General features: G+C 55.9%; 1 protein-coding gene across 1 annotated transcript; it reads right to left on the minus strand.

Moving 5' to 3' along the window:
- Nucleotides 1-595: 595 nt before the first annotated feature.
- SH3TC2 (SH3 domain and tetratricopeptide repeats 2) lies at nucleotides 596-17,993 on the minus strand. Its single transcript, XM_050979779.1, has 17 exons — nucleotides 17,595-17,993; nucleotides 16,338-16,442; nucleotides 15,423-15,550; nucleotides 14,920-15,025; nucleotides 14,486-14,629; nucleotides 14,182-14,383; nucleotides 13,627-13,700; nucleotides 12,930-13,125; nucleotides 11,885-12,021; nucleotides 11,434-11,475; nucleotides 9,460-11,166; nucleotides 9,184-9,364; nucleotides 7,589-7,739; nucleotides 7,005-7,127; nucleotides 6,405-6,555; nucleotides 5,314-5,510; nucleotides 596-5,076 (listed from the first exon to the last, which is right to left on the minus strand). Exons 1-17 carry the CDS (start codon nucleotides 17,872-17,874, stop codon nucleotides 4,885-4,887), a joined length of 4,116 nt encoding a protein of 1,371 aa, XP_050835736.1. The 5' UTR covers nucleotides 17,875-17,993; the 3' UTR covers nucleotides 596-4,884.
- Between the last annotated feature and the right edge of the window lie 903 nt (nucleotides 17,994-18,896).

Consider the following 18,896-nt stretch of genomic DNA (forward strand, 5'->3'; position numbering starts at 1 on the left):
GGAGTTTATCAAAACAGCAGCAAAAGATTTCACAAGAAAATCTGTCAAGGCCAGCAGAGGATCTGTAAGGAGGAGTTCAGGTGATGCAGGAGGAAAGGGCTGAGAGAAGGCAGGACAGGGACCCCCCCAAATCTTCTTGGGTACCAAATAACTCCCAAATGGGTGTTGAACAGGCACAGAAGACAGAGATGGCTCTGAAGGTGCCAGGTTTGGCTTCCCTTGGGTGCCAATCCCAGCCCCTCAGTGCTCTGCCCCAGCACAGCCACCACAGAGCTCACAGCTCATCCTTCTGCCACACCATGAGATAAAAACAGCAAAACCCAGCTGGGAAATCTGGGGGAGACTCCTGATGCTCTGGAGTCATGGAGGAATTAATGAAATCCTTCCCAGAGCACTGGAGGAAAGGGTTTTTTAACCTGATTCATACTGTGGGAATACTTTGGGATCAAGCCTGGCTTAAATCTCAGACAGGGGAAGAAAAAATGGTGCTGCCATTAAACAATCATCTGCACGGAGCTGAGGGTGTTCCAGGGAGGATTAAACCCCACAACCAGCCCATAAATCCTGCAGACACAGAATTTATAACCAATGTGGGTTTGTGCTCTTGTGTGGCCCCAGTGCCACGGTCAGAGCAGGTGCAAAAGAAAGGAAAAAAACCCAAACAAAAGAAAAACTAAAAGAAAAGCAAAAGAAAACAAGCAGCCCATAACCAGAGCACAGAGGGAGTTTGGTTATGTAAGGATTTATTCTTCCTTCCTCAAAACCCATCTGCTGCTCAGGAGCTCATTTCTGTGTATTCATCCTTATTCCTGGACTGCATTCCAAGACTCTCCATGGCCAAATGTGGAGTCTTTTTAATTTCCCTCCCATCTCCTGCAGTGTGACAGGAATTGCTGGCACTTGTGCTGCATCCTACACTTGGCCCCAGTGCTGTGGGGAGAAGAGACTCTTATGCCAGTTTTCCTCCCAATTTTCCTCCCAGTTTCTTGACAGTTTTCCTGCCTCTTTCTTCCCTCTTTCTTGCCAGTTTTCCTCCCTCTTTCCTGCCAGTTTTCCTGCCTAATTCCTTCCAGTTTTCCTGCCTATTTCCTCCCAGTTTTCCTAGCTGTTTCCTCCCTATTTCCTGCCTATTTCCCATCTATTTCCTGACAGTTTTCTGCCTCTTTCCTGCCAGTTTTCCTGCCTCTTTCCTGCCTCTTTCTGCCTGTTTCCCTCTGTGTGGAGCTGTCACTCTTGGCACAGCCCACAGGAGCTCTGAACAGCATCCCTGGGACCCCCAGTTCACCCTGGCACCTCCTAACCCAGGATGAGGCAGGAGCAGGGAGCTGTCACCCTCCCCTGGCACTCAGCAGAGCCACATCCTCATGTCCCTGGCACTGGGGTTTCACCAGCTGGATGCTTGGCTTGTGTTTTCTGCCCCATTTGACCAGTTTGCTCTCCCTGCCCTCTCCATGCCCACAGGGATGCTGTCTCTGGAAATGCCCATCCCAGGTGGGGAGCAGAGGTGACAGCTCCAGGAGTGCCCCCTGCCTGATGCCACTTCAGCACAAGGAGTTTCAAATCCCTGCTGGGAATTATTTTTACACCTGGCCTCTATTCCCCATCCAGAGTCACTTCCCTGCTGCTCCTCTGCCCCTTCTGCCCTCCCCCAGGAGCCAGGTGAGCTCTCAGGGCAGGCCCAGCAGCACTGCAGGAATTCCAGGCCTGTTCCAGGTGTTTTCATCCCAACACACCCCAGTGCACAGATGGAGAGTTTATTCAAGCCCCTGCAGCCCCAGTTGGTGACTCCTGGCTCTGGCTCAGCCTCAGCCCCTGCTCCTCCTCCTCCATCCATATTTATGAGCCCAATTATCACTGAACAAGCAGGTTGCTGTGCAAATAAATGATTTTTAATCTAAATTACCCAGTTTACACACTCCCCCCAGCTCTGCTTAGCAGAACAGCTGGTGTTTACCAACTCCTCATTACTGAGCCAGGCAACAGCAGGAGATGCTGCCCAGAGAGGAGCAGCCACCTCTGAGATAAGCTGAGCTCAAGGTTTATCTCTGCCTCAGCCTCGCTGCTCCTCCACACCAGGTCTCTCATCCAGCCCAGTGTGCCACGAAGGAATGATGAAAAAATGTCTGCTGATAACAACTGTTCTTGTTGGGTGCTGCATTTCTGCAGAAACAAGTCATTCCCACGAAAATCCAAATAAACCCAGCTCTTTGTCCATCCATATCTGCATTTCCATTTATCAGCATTTCCTTTCTCCCCATTCCACGGGAGGCTCACAGCAGAGCTCAGATGATGCAAGAATTATTCCTGCCGTGGTATTTCCACTGTCCAAGGATGAACATATGGGAGAGAAATCCAGCCCCTCATTACTCCAGGCCTTAAATGGCCCCCTGAGGCATCAAACAAACACGGGATCATAGTGCCAGGGCTGGGAGTGCTGGTGCCTGGCAGGCCACACTGGGCAAGGGCTGGAGCACCAAATCCAAGGCGGGGATGTCCCTGCAGCTCCCAGCACCCTCTGGAAGCGCTGGGAAGGAAGGTGCTGCTCTGAGCCGCTCGTGCTGCTGCACACGGCTCCGTCCAGGCCTATTTCCAGCCTGTCTGGCTGCAGGGAGGAAGGAAAACTCCTGGCCTGGACATGGAAGTCACATGTGGCTGGGCAGGAGTCACGAGCCATGGCACCGCTGGTGTCAGAGGAGATTTGATCCATCCCTTCCCTTTCCCCTATTTCTGCCGTGACGGGCAGGACGCTGGTGGTTGGTGCTTGCTGCAGGATAATTCCTGTGTTCCCACATTCCTTCTCTTCCCAGAGCCTTCTCCTGGAGCAGCAGCACAGCCCTGGCCAGGCTCTGCAGCCCTCAGGTGCATCCCTCCTGCAGTGTCCACAGAATGCCCCAGGAAGGAGGGACAACTTCCCCATCCTGGGCAGGCTGGAGGACAGGAGCTGCAGGAGCTGAGCCACCACCTGGTGACCTCCTCTGGCACAAAGTCCCCACGTTTCTCTGCTCACAAAACTGGTGGCTGCAGGGATGGAGTATCCTCATCTTTCCTTGGGCACTGACCCAGGACTTGGTGCACATGAACAACAGCCTTTAATTTCACTGTATTATGAATTTTAATTAGCCCAGCCCCCCCTGAGCTCTCATCCCACTCATCACAGCATGTGGGAGCAGGCAGGCAGGTGAGGGACAGGGAAAATGATATTTTAAAGGATGCCACCAAGGAGGAAGACTTTTTTGCCCTCACAAATTTGTTTTGCTGTGATTTAAGGAGGACACATTTGGCTCCAAAGCAGCTCCAGAGTCTCTGTTTAACTCCTGGAGCTTGGCTGAGTCAGGCCAGCTCAGACACTGAGCCTGTGTGTTTAAACAAAGCCCTCAGGGCTTCCAGAGCCATCCCAGCTCCTTTCCAGAGCCTGATTTCCAGCTGTCCATCTTCCTCCTGGCACAAAGGTGTGACACCCTGCTTTTCCCTGCGTGTGAAAAGATCCAGAGGATGTTGGGGGGTTGGAATGGTCCTTACAGACCATCTAGACCAAAAGAAAAAGGAGAACTGACTGAAAAACTGCAGAAAACATCCTGCCCTGGCATGGTGAGCACCAGCCAGCTGCACTGACACCAGGCAGCCCATCAGGTGGGGTGGGCAGGGAGGTTTTGGGGAGCCCTGAGCCAGCTGGATTTCACCCGGGATGGAGATTCCCCTGCTCCGGGCTGGGTGTGAGGCTGCCCGGCAGCAGCACAGCAATGCTCGGTAAACAAGCAGTAAATAATCATTGCCCCGGTGACAAACGCCTCGAAGGGACTGCAAGAGGAAGCTGAACTCGGCGTTTGTAGAGAGCAGGGAGGAAATAAATATTCTGTATTTAACAATCCCAGGCAGGGCAGCACGGGCAGGGAGCTGGAGGAACTGGGAGCGGGGTCTGGCTGGATGGCCACTGGTTGCCAAAGCAAAGAGACCAGCTGGGAAAAGCTCTCCTTCTCCCCTGTGCTCCAGCCCGGAGCGAGAGCCGGGCTCGGGCTTTGCAGGGAAGCCGCTCCCGCTGCAAAAATGGGCATTTATTGCTCTCTGCTGGCGAGCCGGGCTGAGCAGCAGAGCTGAGCATCCTCCTGTGCCCGGGAGAGCCGCTCGGGCTGGGAAATCCCTCTAAGGTCGGGAAATCCCTCGAAGGTCATCGAGCCCGACCATTCCCCCAGTACTAAACCCTGTCCCCAAATGCCACATCCACGTTTTAAAGCTCCAGGGATGGGGACTCCAGCAGCTCCCCGTTCCTGTGCTCCTGCTCTGGAGCCGGAGGTTGGGGGGCAGGACTGGGGTCAGGGTGGACCCAGTTTTTTCTGCCCCCAGATGAGGCTGGACCAGCCCCTTTATTCCTCCTGGCTTCCCTAATTCTGTCCCTCACTGCCAAAAGCTTTGGTGGTGCTTTTTACAGGAGAGGGGCTTGGCAGAGATGTCACCACACACCTCGTGGAGCAGATGAGGATAAAAACCAGCTGTAAATAAAGGAGCTGCTATTCCAAACACGTTTGGGTCCGGCTGAGCTGCTCCAAGGTGTGGGGCAGCTGTGGGGACAGGCACATGGCAGCACTCCCCAGTCCCCATCCTGGGCAGGGCATTCCTGAGCCCCCCAGGAGCTCAGCCCTGCTGCACCCCCAGCTCCAGCACTGCTGCTGTGGCCTCACCCTGCCCTGGCTGTGCCACCTCTGCTCTGGGCACAGCCCTGCTCCTGGAAAACAAGGGCAGGGTCCCAGGTGCTGGGAGGAGGAGCCCAAACCCTTCCAGCTCCTCAGGACGTGGTGCAGGAGTCTCCTGGGCCGGTCCTGGAGGGCACATGGACCCTGCATGGTGCTGCTGGATGGTTCCACTGGCATCCCCAGGGTGGCACACAGGTCACACCACGTGGCCACCTTGGCTCAGCCACCGGGGCCGGTCCATGGCACAGCCTGGGGTGCCCTCAGGTCCCCCTGGGGCTCCAGGGATGGCACCCAGCTTGGCATGGAGCAGGGCCTGCAGCTCCTGGTCTCCCAGCTCGGCGGCTGCAGCCAGGGCCAGCAGGAAGTAGGAGGCTGCATCCTGGTCATCCTGAGCAGAAAACACAGGACAGGAGTTAGGAAGGGGCTTCCCTGGAGCTCACAGGGCAGGAGGGAGCTGGGGCAGAGCCTGGGTTCCAGGCAGGACCCAGGGCCACCTGATTTCACTGGAAAGGTGCTAAGTGCCAGCACTTTTTCCAAATCACCTTCCCCCCTTCAAAAGCAGAGGGGACCCCCACCCTCAGCCCTCAATCCAAGCCACAGCACCACGGGAGGGCTCCTTTCTTACCTTCAGCTTGTGCAGGGCCAGGTTGCCCAGGTGCCAGTAGACCTTGCAGTAGTACAGGGCCTCTGCTGAGCTCTGCAGCACGGGGGGACGCATGGCCAGGGTCTTCAGGTAGCAATCCTCGGCCATCTCATGCATGTGCAGCAAGTCATAGGCTGTGGCCAGGCGGTGGAAGGCAACCAGCTCCTGCAGCTGATCCCCTGGGAAAGAGAGGGCTGGGATCAACCAGCTCCTGCAGCTGATCCCCTGGGAAAGATTGGGGTGGGATCAACCAGCTCCTGCAGCTGATCCCCTGGGAAAGATTGGGGTGGGATCAACCAGCTCCTGCAGCTGATCCCCTGGGAAAGATTGGGGTGGGATCAACCAGCTCCTGCAGCTGATCCCCTGGGAAAGATTGGGGTGGGATCAACCAGCTCCTGCAGCTGATCCCCTGGGAAAGAGAGGGCTGAGATCAACCAGCTCCTGCCATGGATCTGGAAAAAGGTGTGTGGAATTAACCAGCTCCTGCCATGGATCTCCTGGAAAACTTGCTGATCCAGCTCAATTCATCCCCAGCCCCCTGAGCCACTCTGGATGCATTTTCTCAGCAGCCTGGGCGCATGGATACCTCTGAGAGAAAACAGAGCCATGGGCAGGGTGGTGGATGCCATAGCTGGACAGATTGGCCCAGGAGTATCATTCAGCCAGGGGACTTTTTGGGATGCTGGAAGGGGCTGTTACAAGACTGGTCCTATCCCAGACACTTAAGCTGGCATTCTGCCCATCCAAACAATTCCTGTAATGGGAAGGGCTGAAGTTTTTAGCAGAAGCAGGGCAGACAGGAACTGCTGAGTCCTGTGCTTTCACCAGACTTCCTGTGCTCTGGGGTAACAAAAACGCTCTGCTGTCACACAGCTGAAAAAAGGGGAAGTGGCCTTAAAAAGCTGTCATGACTTTGGGTAGGAGCAGGTCCAGCAGTGTTAGGAAAGCAGGAGATCCCCTTTTCACATGGATCTTGTTCTCATCCACAAGATTCAGTGGCTCCCCCAAAAAAATCACCCACTGCCCAGTAACTGCCAGTAACTGCCAGTAACTTTTGGGTGTAAATCACTCACCGACCCTGAGGCTGAGCCTGGCTGCCAGTGTGGCAAACTCCAGAGCCTTCTCATAGCCCTGCAGGCTGATCTGCAGCTCTGCCAGCTTGTTGAACAGCCTCAGCTCTGTCTGGGTGGCCTTGAGTTTCCTGGCCAAGGGCACAGCTCCTCCCTAAGGAGAGAGAATGGTGAGCTCAGGATGTTCCTGGAGTATCAGCACTGCTTGAGAGGGGTGACAGAGCAGCAGGACAGGGACCAAGGCCGGGGATGGGCACTGCAGGTTTAGGTTTTAATCCCTTGAAAATGAGGTTTAAATCCCAGAGCGTGGCTCTCAAAGCCTGAGCCTCACATCCCTGCCCTCTCTTGGGTACCTGGAATTCTGACTGGGTGTATCCAGGAGTGACCAGCTCACACTTAACACCACCAGGATTTGTAATGGAAGGAGCCCATTCCCAGTCCCAAATAATCTCTGGGGTTTTTTGCAAACCTTTTTTGCTCCAAGCCTCCTACTCTGGCACCCTTGGGATCACCCCATCCCTCTCCACCCTCCATCCTTGGGGCAAAGCCCCCTCAGCCAGCACAGTGGGGACACAGGGACAGAATGCTCAGGGGGCTCCATACCCTGTAAAACTCCACTGCCCGGGCCCTGTTCCGGCTGCCATTGAAGAAGGTGTCACCTGCTTTCTCATAAAGGTCCATGGCCAAGGAGAAGTTGTCCCCTTTCAGAGCAGTCTGGATGGCTGCCTGGAAGGAAAAAGGGGCTGGAGTGACATTGGGAAAGGCAGAGACACTGGTGTGGTTAAATAAACCTCAAATTTTAGGAGCTGCTCTTCCACTTTGCAGCTCAGCTGATAAAATTATGCTGGGGATGGAGAGGTGCCAGAAGTCTCCAACTCCAAGGACTTCCCTGGCACTTATCCCTTACTTATGGATATTTCAATGGCAACTGCTCACTTGGCACCTCCAGCTTCTTTTGGCACTCCCACATCACTTTCTGACTCAATGAACTCACTTCTTTTCACCCCAAAATCCTCTAAACTCAATGGATGGAAAGAAAGAGAGGAAATTCAGTGCCTGAGGGTAAGGCAAGAGCTCCTCCTTCCAGCAGCAGGTTTACAGTGCTCAGAACTTTCCTTTCCAGGTTTCCCAGCCCCAAAAGGCTGTGATGGGAATGCATGGCACAGCTCCAGCCACCTCCCCCATACCTGGAAGTACATTTCCACCAGCTCATCCTCCTGCAGAAGGTAATAGAGTTTTCCTGCCTGCAGCCAGGCCTCTGCTGCCTTCACAGCCTCCTGGAGGTCAATGAAGATCCTCAGGCTCTGCTTGGTGCAGTCCAGGGATTGTCTCAAAGCCCTGAGATGGAAACAGGCAAAAAGCCACCTCAGTGGAGTCACAGAGCTGTCCCCAGGCCACCTCCCCGTGGCACTGACCCCTGCCCTCTCCTGCTGGAGTTACCAAAGGCTGGGGAGGAAAGGACATGGTCAGCTCTGAGCAAGGTGTCCTGGTGGGGTCATGGATGTCTCCACGTGTTAATGCTCGGGTTTAATGGGCATTTGGCCACCTTAGGACAATTCAGGACCAGTGGTCCCACTCAGGCTGCTCCTCACCCCTGGTGATTAAGAGGCCTTCATCCAGGTCACCTCCAAACCCAATCTGCCTCCCTAAACCGAGTCCCAAAGTCACTCCCAGCTCCACATGGCAGCACAGGCAGGGAATGCTTGTACCTACATGTCCCAGACAGCACCTGGCACCCAAACCCACACCTCTGTCTGGTGTGTGTCCCTTGTGAGATCTCTGGCTACATGTCCAAGCCCCTGTTCAGCCCCTGGTCACTGGAGGACACAGGGCCAGGCATGAGCCAGAGGGCTGGACATGGAGTCAGCTGTGGGGAAGGGAGAGCCAGCAGTGTCCAGGGCAGTTTGTTTGCTTGGTGTCTCTCCTGCTGGCAGGCAGGTCCCAGCTGTCCTGGGAGCCCAGGCAATGGGGTGCTTTGTGATCCTAAATAGCACCGTTCACATGACAGGCATCTGCTCCCTGAATACCTTCCCCCTGCACTCACCGTGACCTGGCTGGGGAGGTGAACATCCCAGCTGGGGACAGCCCTGCCCGTTTGTCCTTCTGGGACTGGGAACTGGCTCTCCACTCTTGGATCTGATTGCCTTCAAGGTCTGTGACATGTCCCAGCCTCCTCCTCTCCCTCTCCCTCTCCCTCTCCCTCTCCCTCTCCCTCTCCCTCTCCCTCTCCCTCTCCCTCTCCCTCTCCCTCTCCCTCTCCCTCTCCCTCTCCCTCTCCCTCTCCCTCTCCCTCTCCCCTCCTCTCCAGTCCCACACAGTGTTAGGCAGGGATTAAAGGTGAGCTGATACTGGTTTTAAGCACCTCCTGTGGGTCTTTAGGCCCTCCCTGGGGACAATATCACAGCAGATATAGGAGGGGCAGCCTTGGCAGCTGGAGGCTGAAACCAGAGTTACTCAAAGAGCAGATAAGGAGCCTGCTCTTGCTGGGGAGTGGTGATTAATCATTGGGATAAGCTTCCAAAGGAAGCAATGAATTCCCTGTCACTCTGCTGAAGGCTGGATGTGTCCTGGCAAACTCTGTTTGGCCACACTCCAGCTCTGTCTGGGACAACTGTTTGCCCTGCTCTGGTTGACATTGAGCTGCTCCCTCTCAGAGCACAGTGACAGCTCATAAATCTCAGAACCAGAGCTGTAGGGCAGATGGAGCCACCACCACCCTGCTCGAGGGACACCCCAGAGGAGCCAGTGCACTCTGGCAGGATCCCACAGCCCAGGCACTCACTGAGGTGTGCCCAGAGCCTGGTAGAGCTGGCTGAGGGCCTGCCTGGCCGTGGCCTCCAGCTCCCTGTCCTGCAGCCGCCGTGCCAGGGACGCCCAGTGCTCGTGGTAGGTGATGCAGGCCCGTAGGTCGGGGCACACTCTGCTGTAGAAATGGCACAGACGCTCTGTGACGTGCAGCTGACCTGTGTGGCACAGGGAAAGGGAGAAGGACAGCTCAGGGGACAGCGTTTGGGGACCTGGCGGGGTCGAACACCGCCCGGCTCCCCTCTATACTCACTCCTCAGGTTTTGCCACTTCAGGGCAAACCCCAGCGCCAGTTCATAGCACAGTTTGGCATCTTCCCTCCTCTGCCTGTCCACCATGGCCTGTGCCAGCCACAGCAGCACCTGGGCCAGCTCTGTGTCCAGCTCTCGCTGGCCCTGGAGCTCGGCGTAGAGCCGCACTGCCCACAGCAGGTAGAGCTCGGCCAGCTGGGCCGCCCCGCACGAGAGGCTCAGCTGGCCCAGGTTAGCCAGGGACACGGCCTGGTTCCTCCTGCTCCCCGCCTCCTTGGCCTTGTGCAGGGCCCTCAGGAAGTTCTCTGCGGCCTCCTGGAGGCGGCCCTGGGCGGCGAAGGCCATGGCCAGCAGGTTGTGCACGGCGCCGCGCGGGGTCTCGCAGGCCGCGCCGCGCAGGCAGCGCCGCAGCTGCCGCAGGAGCTGCCCGGCCGGGCCCGGCCGCTGCTGCAGCAGGTACAGCCAGCCCAGGCACAGCGAGGACTCAAAAGCCTCCTCCTCCCCCAGCAGCCTGGCCAGGGCTGCAGCCCTGGCTGCGTAGGGAACGGCCCCATCCAGCAGCCCGTGCTGGAGGTAGGTCCTGGCCAGGATGGCACAGAGCGTCCTCTGCATGGGCACGGCCCTGCTCTCGCAGCAGAACTGCAGAGCCTGCTTGAGGTACAGACAAGCCACCGCTGGGATGCTGCTCCTGTCCAGCTGCTGCCTCCCCAGGAGCTTGGAAGCATTTTGGAGGATGAAGCCGGCTCGCCAGATGGGGGTCGGTGTCCCCTTGGTGCTGCTGGGCACAAAGGACCTGACGGAGGCCAGCGCGATGTTCGGCAGGCACTTCTTGTCGTAGAGGTAGCCCAAGGTGGCAGCGGCATCCAGGGGCCCAGCGTGGCTGCCTGGGCTGAGCCAGGTGGTGCTGAGACACTGGAGATGCTCCAAAAAGGGCAGCACCTCCTCGGTCCTGCCCAGCTGCAGGAAGAGCTTGACAATGAGGAAGCAGATCCTGGCCTCCAGCGTGCCATTGCCCACGGCAATGGATTCCCTCAGGATGTAGGTGAGGAGCTCCAGCTCGTTCTCCGAGCTGAAGGAGCGGCCAGGCAGGCACACGAGCAGGGTCACCGTCTTCCCCAGCAGGGAGGAGAACTTGTGCTTCATGTTCTGCTTCAGGTAGATGGAGGCGAGGCTCCCGTGCAACGCTGCCAGCAAGGGCAGGTCCCCAAAGCCCCTGTCCAGGACACTCATGGCTTCCTCAAAGTACACCCGGGCCTGGGAGAACTTGACTTTTTTGATGCAGAGCTTACCCAAGAGGAAACAGAGCCTGACCTGAGCCCAAACTGAACGAGTCCTCTTGGCCCAGTTCCGGGAAGTCTCGAGGTACAGGACCAGTTCATCCTCATCAGAGAAGCCATAAAAAGTGGAGTGGAGAAAGGAAAAGCTGAGATCATAAAAGCTTTGAAAACTGGGCACAAAACTGTCTTGGTTGAGGAAGGTCAATATGGGGTCAAAGACATCAGCATCCTCCATGTGGCCAGCGTTGAGGTCGATGAAGAATTTGGGATAATCCAAGTCATCCAGCTTCTCCAGGAGAACATCTTCCAGTGTAGCAGGACCTGTTTCACTGCCTGGACTGGACTGCTCTGAGGTGCTGCTGGTAGCCCAGTCATTGATTTCCTCCCAAGACTGGAGCACCTGGATTTCTCTACTGCCATGAAGAGCAGCCTCTGGAAGGGACAGGGAAACCACAGTGGGATCAGGAAGAAATTCTTCCCTGTGGCTGCCCCACCCCTGGAAGTGTCCAAGGGCAGGTTGGACAGGGCGTGGAGAAACCTGGGATGGTGGAAGGTGTCCCTGACCGTGGCAGAGGGTGGGGCAGGATGACCTTAAAGGTTTCTCCCAACCCAAACCATTCTCTGATGTTTCCTCCTGTCCAAATTCACCCTCAGAAGCCATCACCAAAGCCTCCCCCTCTGTCTCCTCCTCGTACTCACCTGGTAGCACTTGTGGGAACACAGTTGTGGGTTCAAACCCAGCTGTACAAAGAGACAAACAGAAAACAAACCCCCAAATCCTTGGTCAGTGTCAATGTGCAGAAATCAGCTGAAGTCCCAAAGCCACCCAGCCAGAACAGAGAAAGTGAGAACCCCCAGAAACCACAACCCTGGTCCTGCAGGCCAGGCTCAGTGAAGAGCAGCATCTGCCAGGGTGAATCCCGGCTCAGGAGCTGCCCTGGCAGTAGAGAGGGGCCCTAAAGACTCCAGCATGGCAGGGTCACCTCCTGAGGACACCTCCACCCTCTGTCACCATGCTGAGCACAGGTTTGTGCTGCCTCCACCCCAGAAGTTGCCTCCACTGCACCCCCATGGTCCTGGGGCTCTCCAGGCCCTGTCCAGCTCTCCCTGGGGATGCAGGGACTGGGATATGAGGGGAGGGGACACTCACCCAGCCTGTACACAGAGGTGATGTCAGTGTGTGCCAGGTCCCCCAGGAGGGTGGCAAAGTGCTGCTCGTCACCATTGCAGGGGATGTGCAGCACTGGGGACTTCTCCTCTTCGCTCAGGAACACAAAGCCCTTTCCCCTGGGGTGGGGCAGGAGAAAAGAGTCAGTGTGTGCCCAGCCCCTGACACTGCAGCTGGCCTGTGGGGTGGGGTGGGATGGGGTGGGAGGGGATGGGAGGGGAAGTTTTCCCATCCCTTCTCTTCCACCACAGAAGTTGTGTTGCAGATGAACACAGGGTTCTGGACACCTTCCCCATCAGGTTCTCCATGAAGGAACAGAAAGGCACCAGGGGAAAGGACCTGTTGGTCTGGTTTGGAATCCAGAAGCCACAGGACACCACCTGATCTGCTCTGTCCCTTCTGCAGTGTCAGAGGAAAGTGCTACAACTCACCTGGAGTGACTCTGAGAGGGGAAAGCCCAGCAGACCTTGGTTAAAACCTTGTCCTCCTACACCCACTCTTGGAAAAGCATTTTGGGATGGGCATTGAATGGAAGCCACCACCAGAGACAGCTGCTGAGTCAGGGTGGGATTTACCACCTTCCCTCCCTGGACAGCTCTCACTGGGTCCTTGGGAGGGTGTGGAATTCTGCTCTGTGCCAGTGGCCTCCACACCCAGGGCAGGAGGAAGGAGAGCAGGATTTGTTTCCTGGGCAGGGAATGCTCTCCCCATCTTTGCCAGGCTCCCAGCCCCTCAGAGCTACAAACTGAAGACATTTCTAGGACAAACTGGGAAGCCACCTTGCAGGAAGCCAGATTAGCCCAGGGCTGTATCTGTTCCTCTCCAAGAACCACCTGAGGCAGGAGAAATGCAATTTCTTTGTCTGGGCTGCAGCAGAGCCTGGCCAAAGCTTCTGCTCACACCTCAAACCCACCCTCTGTAAAGGTCCTGCAAAGGGAATCACCTGCCCTAGGCTCCCACACAGCCTTGAGGTGGGATTTGGAGCCTCCCCTCCCTTTTCTCCAGAATTTAATTTAAATAAACTCACAGAGGTTCGCAAGCCTCGGGATTTACGTGTCGGGTGGGAACGAAGCCAATGCTCCTGGTGCTGAGGGATTTGCCCACAAACCAGGGCAGCCCAGGGATGAAGAATCCAATGATTTCTATGGGGTCTCCTTTGGAAAAGCTCAGTTCATCCCACGCTGCTCCTCTGTGGTCCTTGGTGGCGATGCACCTGCCTCTGACTGGAAAACCAAGACAAAAAAGGGAATTTCAGTGGGATCCCTGCTAAAACCTCCTCACTGGAAGAGACCTGGGCAAGGAGAGGCCATGATTCCAGCTGCAGAGGGCTGCCCATCTCTCCCCTAAGATTTGCTGTGATCTTGGGCCCAGCTCTATGCCATTTCTCCTTGAGAAGAGGGTTATAATACAAAATAAAAGAGGGATGGATACACTCCCACCCCTCTCGAGCTGCAGCCTGGAAAGTGACTGGAAATATGGATTTTCACAGACACTGTCCTATCTCATCTCTGCCAGGAGTGAAATCCTGAGCAGTGCAAATATCCATCCCTACATGACAAAGTCACAGTTCTGATCTGCATTCCAGAGAGTCCAGAGATGCAGCATTCCCTCAGAGCCCCTGTGGTGGGGTCAGTCCCAGAAGAACAGATGGATTGGGGCCATTTGTGGTCAAACCCAAGTTCTGTGCCCAGCCTGGGACAGTGCCTTGCCCAGGAGTCACTCACCAATGGCCCGAGAGCTCGTCCCACTGATCTCCTGGGAGAGGCCAAAGCTCACAGCATAACTCCTCAGGAACCACCTGCAAGACAAAAGGGACCTCAGTGGTCCTCGTGAGCACCCCTGAGCTCAGGCCAGCCCAGGGATGGTGTCACACCACAGGGGAGGAGCAGGATAAATCTGCCATCTTTAGGAAAGGTTTCTCCAAGTAAAAGGCTCAGCCAGGTGGCAAATGTTAAGTCCCACTTTGGCTGGCATTGCCTGAATTTTTTCAGCCACTTCTTCATCTGTTAATCAGAGATAACCTCATGTATGACCTCAATCAATAGCTTACAAAAACCACATCTGAAGTAGGAGCATGTCCTTGTTGTGTCCCATTGACAGAGAATGCATCGATTCCAGTCTTTATGCCTAATGTGGATCCTCCTGGAAATATCCTCATGGAATTGTGAGGCTCTTGCCATTTGCCAGGGGCAGGAGGAGTTTCCCAGCCAGCCTTGGTGCCAGTCATGCACCAGGATCAGGAAAGAATCCTGCTTTGAGCTCTTTCATTCACCACTTACTGGTAAAAGGGGTGAGGTATTGGCTCCAGAGCAGTCACGGGCACCACGCCTCGCTGCCCCGTCAGCAGGGACATCCCTTCCCATTTGGAATCCTGTCCAGCACTCTTCACATGGATCAGCTCGTTCCTGCAGAGCTGCAGACCCTCCTCTCCCTCCTGCTCCAACCTGCAGATGCCAGGCACTGCCCTGCAGAAAAAGTTCCCTGCAGAGAGAGAGTCAGAGGTGGGATCAGTGCACCAAGGGGCTCCAGCACAGCCCTGCTGGAGGAGTTCCAGGAATTCCCCCATGTGCATTCCCATCACACCTTCCTGGAGGAGCAGATCCATGTAGATGGTGGCCAGGTGCTCCTCATCCACGGTGACCCTGAGCTCTGTGTCCTCCACCAGGGCACAGTCCAGCCAGAACTCCTGGGCAAAGAGCAGCTGCTCCAGGCAGGTCCCCACGTACCCTGAGAAGCCAGGAGGGGCATCAGGATCAGCACCTCCTTCTCTGAGCAGCAGGAAGGGTCTTGGGGATTTCCAAATGTCAGGCAAAAGCTTCTAATTTTGTCTCCAAAATTTCCCAAAAGGAATCCCCCGATTCTCACTGATCCAAACAGAGATTTCAAAAACAACGGATTGCAAAGTTTTCTAATTCATTTCTCACTGCCCAACCTGAACATTGCAGTTCTGTAGTGTCAGGCAATGCCTTCTCCAAAAACCCTCCTCACACTGTCTGTTTAGACCTTGGAAACATTACCTAAAGTCAGATAGGTGGAAAACTTCCAGACTTCCTCCAGGGTTTTGAAGGTGAGGAGGAAACGATCCTCGTGTGCCTGTGTGCAGACCAGCCTGGCTGACAGCTCCTGCACAGGGGAGACAAAGCAGCATCAAGGGACACTCCTGGAGCCTCGAAATCCAGCAGGGAAGGAGAGTTCAATCCAGGCATTCTCTCTGCAGCTGGGATTTGTTTATATAAAACCCAGCCTGAGAACTCTGTGCCCGTCCAGAGCTGTCCTCTCCAGCAGGGACATGGATTTGGTGATCCCAGCCCTGTGAATTCCTATTTAGGCTCAGATGCCCCAAAACAACACAAGGCTCAGCTTTGCCTCTCACTTGCCATCAGTTCATCTTCCCCATCATTCCAGTCCCCTCCAGAGCCCCCTGCAGTGACCTTGGAGGAACTCCTCAGCTGGGTTTGGCACCCCAGCACACCTCCCACCATTCCAGGAGCATGCCAGCATGCTGGCACGGGGTTTGTACCTTGAAGAGGGCACAGACACTTCTGTCATCGCTCTCCAGAGCCCAGAGCTTCCTCCTGGCAGCCTCCTGGAGCTGGGCATTGCGGCGCCGGCAGGAGCGGCTCTCCACGGAGAAGGAGAGCGAGAGCTCTTGGAAGGGAAAAGAGGAGGATGGAAGGGGAGGAGGAGCTCTGTGGCACCCAGAGCCACCCCTGCCACCCTGCCAGGGCCACCAGAGCCTCCAGCTGTGGGTTTCTCTGGGGCTGGATTGAAGGCACTTGAGGCAGCAGTTCACATTGGGACTCAGGTGTTTATTATTTATCTGTAAAACAGTCTCACTGCTGGGAGCTCTGCAGCCTTTCATTAGAGGGCACAAAATGCCCAACAGTCTCTTGGTACAAGGGCTTTTAAGACTAAAATCTCCAATGAAGAACTGACCCCTGGATTGTTTTCCCTTTTAACCCAATAACTGATCCCACAGAGCCCCCATTACAAAATGCCTCCCAAATTACAAAATGCCACCCAAACCCATGGAGAAGGAGGAAGAAGAAGCATGAAGAAGCCCAGGACAACACCCTGTGCCCTCCATCTTGCTTCCACCCACAGCACACTAAAAATCCCAAACCCTCAATTTCTCACCCAGTGACACACCTGACTCTCTCTATAATCTATTTCACACTTTTGTGGGTTCCAGTCTATCTTGAAGTCTGGGAAACTTTCTCCATGAATGAGGGTCACAGTCAGTGCTCCTCTGGGGGTCAGGGCACCCCAGAGCAGACAGAGAAATATTCCCTTGGTCCCTGGGTTTGCACATCCAGCCTGGCTGTGATGCTCACACAGCACAAGCCCAGCCTGTCCTCGTCCCTCAGGCACCAAGGTGAGACCCGAGGCTCTGTGGGGAGCCAGGAAATCTGTGAGGTGCCCAGGAGCTCCTTACCTGGGGGAAAGCTGTCCCTGAGAGCCAGCAGCACCACCGGGGGCTCTGGGGAGCCGTGTCCTGCCTCGGGAGCGGGGCTGCTCTGCCCTGTCAGCCCAGCCTTGCCTGGAGAGGAGGGGAAGAGCAGAGCTGCTGGGAAATGCTGTGCCAGAGCTCTGGGATGTCCTGCCTCAGCTGAGAGCTCATGGGAGCACAGCCCTGCACATCTGGCTGTGTGACTCTGGAACCACCCTGAAGTCATGCTCAATGTTTGAGAGATCCACGGGATTGATGGGGTCTAACTCCCTCATTCCCTTGATGTTGGGCTTTTTTCCCAGTGCTGGAGTGGCTCTGGAGTGAGGGGATTCCCCTCCTTTCTCCTGGCCAGAGCCTCAGATGAGCAGATCTGTTAAAAGAGTGAATCCCCAATAGAGATTTTTTTGGAGGAGGCCTCAACTCCCCAGCACAGGAGAGCCAAGGCCTTGCAAAACTCTTGTTTCAAAAATTTGAAAATCAAAATTAGATTTTCTCCCTTGCTTGCTCTGCTGGGTATCCAAAATGCAAGCAGCATTCTCCCTGCTTCACACATCATCAGCCATTGCCATAAAGGATTCAGGGCCTGCTATGTGAGCTGCTAATTATGTTAATGAAAGCTGAGGCACACACAACTCCAGCCCTGCTCTTCCACAGCTGCATTGGCAGTGGAGGGATAACCAGATTAAACCCCAATTTTTGTCAGTAATCAGACAGGATTTGTAAGATAAACATGTACCTGGAGATGTGGAGCTGGAATGTGCAGCAGCTTTTTAAAGTCATTTCTTTGACCAGAACTCTGCTCTACAGTTCTTTTCACTGAGCCAGCTTTGCCAGCCACTCAAATTAACTGGTGTTTGCATGCAGAAATAGAATTCTTATTTAAAGAAATAGAATTCTCATGTAGAGCTAGCAAGTATAAAAGACAGTCCAAGGGTGGACAGGCCATGAATAAGTTTTGCTTTGAAAGAAAAGGGTCTACAGTGAACAAAGTCTCAACATTTCATGTGGCAGCTCCGTCCCCTCCACATGAGGAAATGGAGAAGGGGAAGTGAAGGGAGGCAGAGGCAGAACTAAATCTGAGCTGGCTCCTGCCATTGCTGCACTCCTCACTGCCCTCCTCCCCTCTCTGTGCCCACAGAGCCTGGGGATGTGTACCTGGTGCCATTCCCTGGGGATGGGGATGGGTCCCTGGTGCCATTCCCTGGGGATGGGTACCTGGTGCCATGCCCTGGGGTTGGGTACCTGATGCCATGTCCTGGGGATGTGTCCCTGGTGCCGTGCTCGTGTCCCTCCACCATTGTCCCCGGCGGTGCAGGCGGTCCCCGTGGGGCAGGAGCTCGGGAGGGCGGGGCCAGCAGGACTCACACTCCTCACCTGGGGAACACGGAGGGGGGGCAGAGGCGTCCGCATCCCTGGCAGGATTCTCCCAGCCTGAGAGGTGTCCCTGGGATGTGCCACAGGAGGTGGCAGGTGGGACACTGCTCGTGCCACCTCTGCCAGCAGCAGGGCACAGCCCGTCCATGGGTCCCCGGAGCCAGGGCTCGCTCTGGTTGCTCTCACGGGTTCAGTGTTTATTTTCATTTGAGCCAGGCTCAGAAAGGGAACTGGGAGCTTTTTTTTCAAGAGACCAATTGAAACTGCAGCTGGGGAGTTGTTCCCAGCCGTGCCAGTGACTCACTGACCTCCTCAGTGCCAAAATATTTTGTACCAGTGGGCAGCAAACAGCCCCAGCCAGGTCCCAGCGCTCAGGGCTGCACTCCTGGCTCCAGGGCTGGGTGCTCAGGGCACCTCCTGGCCCTGGCTCTGCCGGGCCACACATGGCTGGCCCTGAGCCATGTCCCTCCTCCAGCTCACTGGGACACCCTGGAACAGGAATGGTGCCCTGGGGTATGCCAGCACCCCACAGGCTGTGCTTAGAGGGCACCTGGGCAGGGAGGGGAAACACCAACAGCATGGGAATAAACCAGCCCCAGAGTCACCCTGTCCCCTCCCTGGCCAAACACCCTACACTCCCTAACGCCCCAGTCCAAGAGGAGAGAGTGCCAGGAGCCATCCCAGAGGAAATGGCCAGAGGTGCCAGTGCTCAGTGCCAGGGTGTCCCCAAGGCTCCCAGCCCATGGAAGGAGCTCTGCAGCCCCACGGGCACCTTACCTGTGCATCCCAGCGCCAGGTCCTGGTGCCAGGGGGTTCCCAGGCAGCAGCCCATGTGTGCAGTGACACCAGCAGTGGGCTGGCAGAGGGCTGGCAGGGGCAGGGCTGCTCGCTGCCCGCCCGGCACCGCGGCTGGGCACGGCCACAATGCACAATGTCCCCTTTGAGCGGGCACTGCCACGGCGGGGGTGGCGGGCACGGGCTCAGGGGAGGGCTTGGGAGGGAGTCACTGTAGCAGTTAGCTTTGAAAGGCCTTAAGGGCATCAGGTCTGGCCACACACCTGCCAAGGGCACCACTAAACCGTGTCCCTAGGTGCCACGTCTATGTCTCTTAAATGGGGACTCCACCATGTCCTGGATGGGCTGTGCCAGTGCTTGCCAAGCCTTTCCATG

Source organism: Serinus canaria, chromosome 13 (genome assembly GCF_022539315.1).
Source record: "Serinus canaria isolate serCan28SL12 chromosome 13, serCan2020, whole genome shotgun sequence".
Classification (NCBI taxonomy): Eukaryota; Metazoa; Chordata; class Aves; order Passeriformes; family Fringillidae; genus Serinus; species Serinus canaria.

Bases quoted from the DNA above. Each gene is read 5' to 3' on its own strand.
- SH3TC2 (XM_050979779.1), bottom strand. From the start codon at position 17,874: ATGGACGGGCTGTGCCCTGCTGCTGGCAGAGGTGGCACGAGCAGTGTC. The intron at 13,126-13,626 runs GTGAGTGACTCC...TTGGTTTTCCAG, and splicing joins GACGAGCTCTCGGGCCATTG to TCAGAGGCAGGTGCATCGCC. The intron at 12,022-12,929 runs GTGAGTTTATTT...GCCCCACCCCAG, and splicing joins CCCGAGGCTTGCGAACCTCT to GGGAAAGGGCTTTGTGTTCC.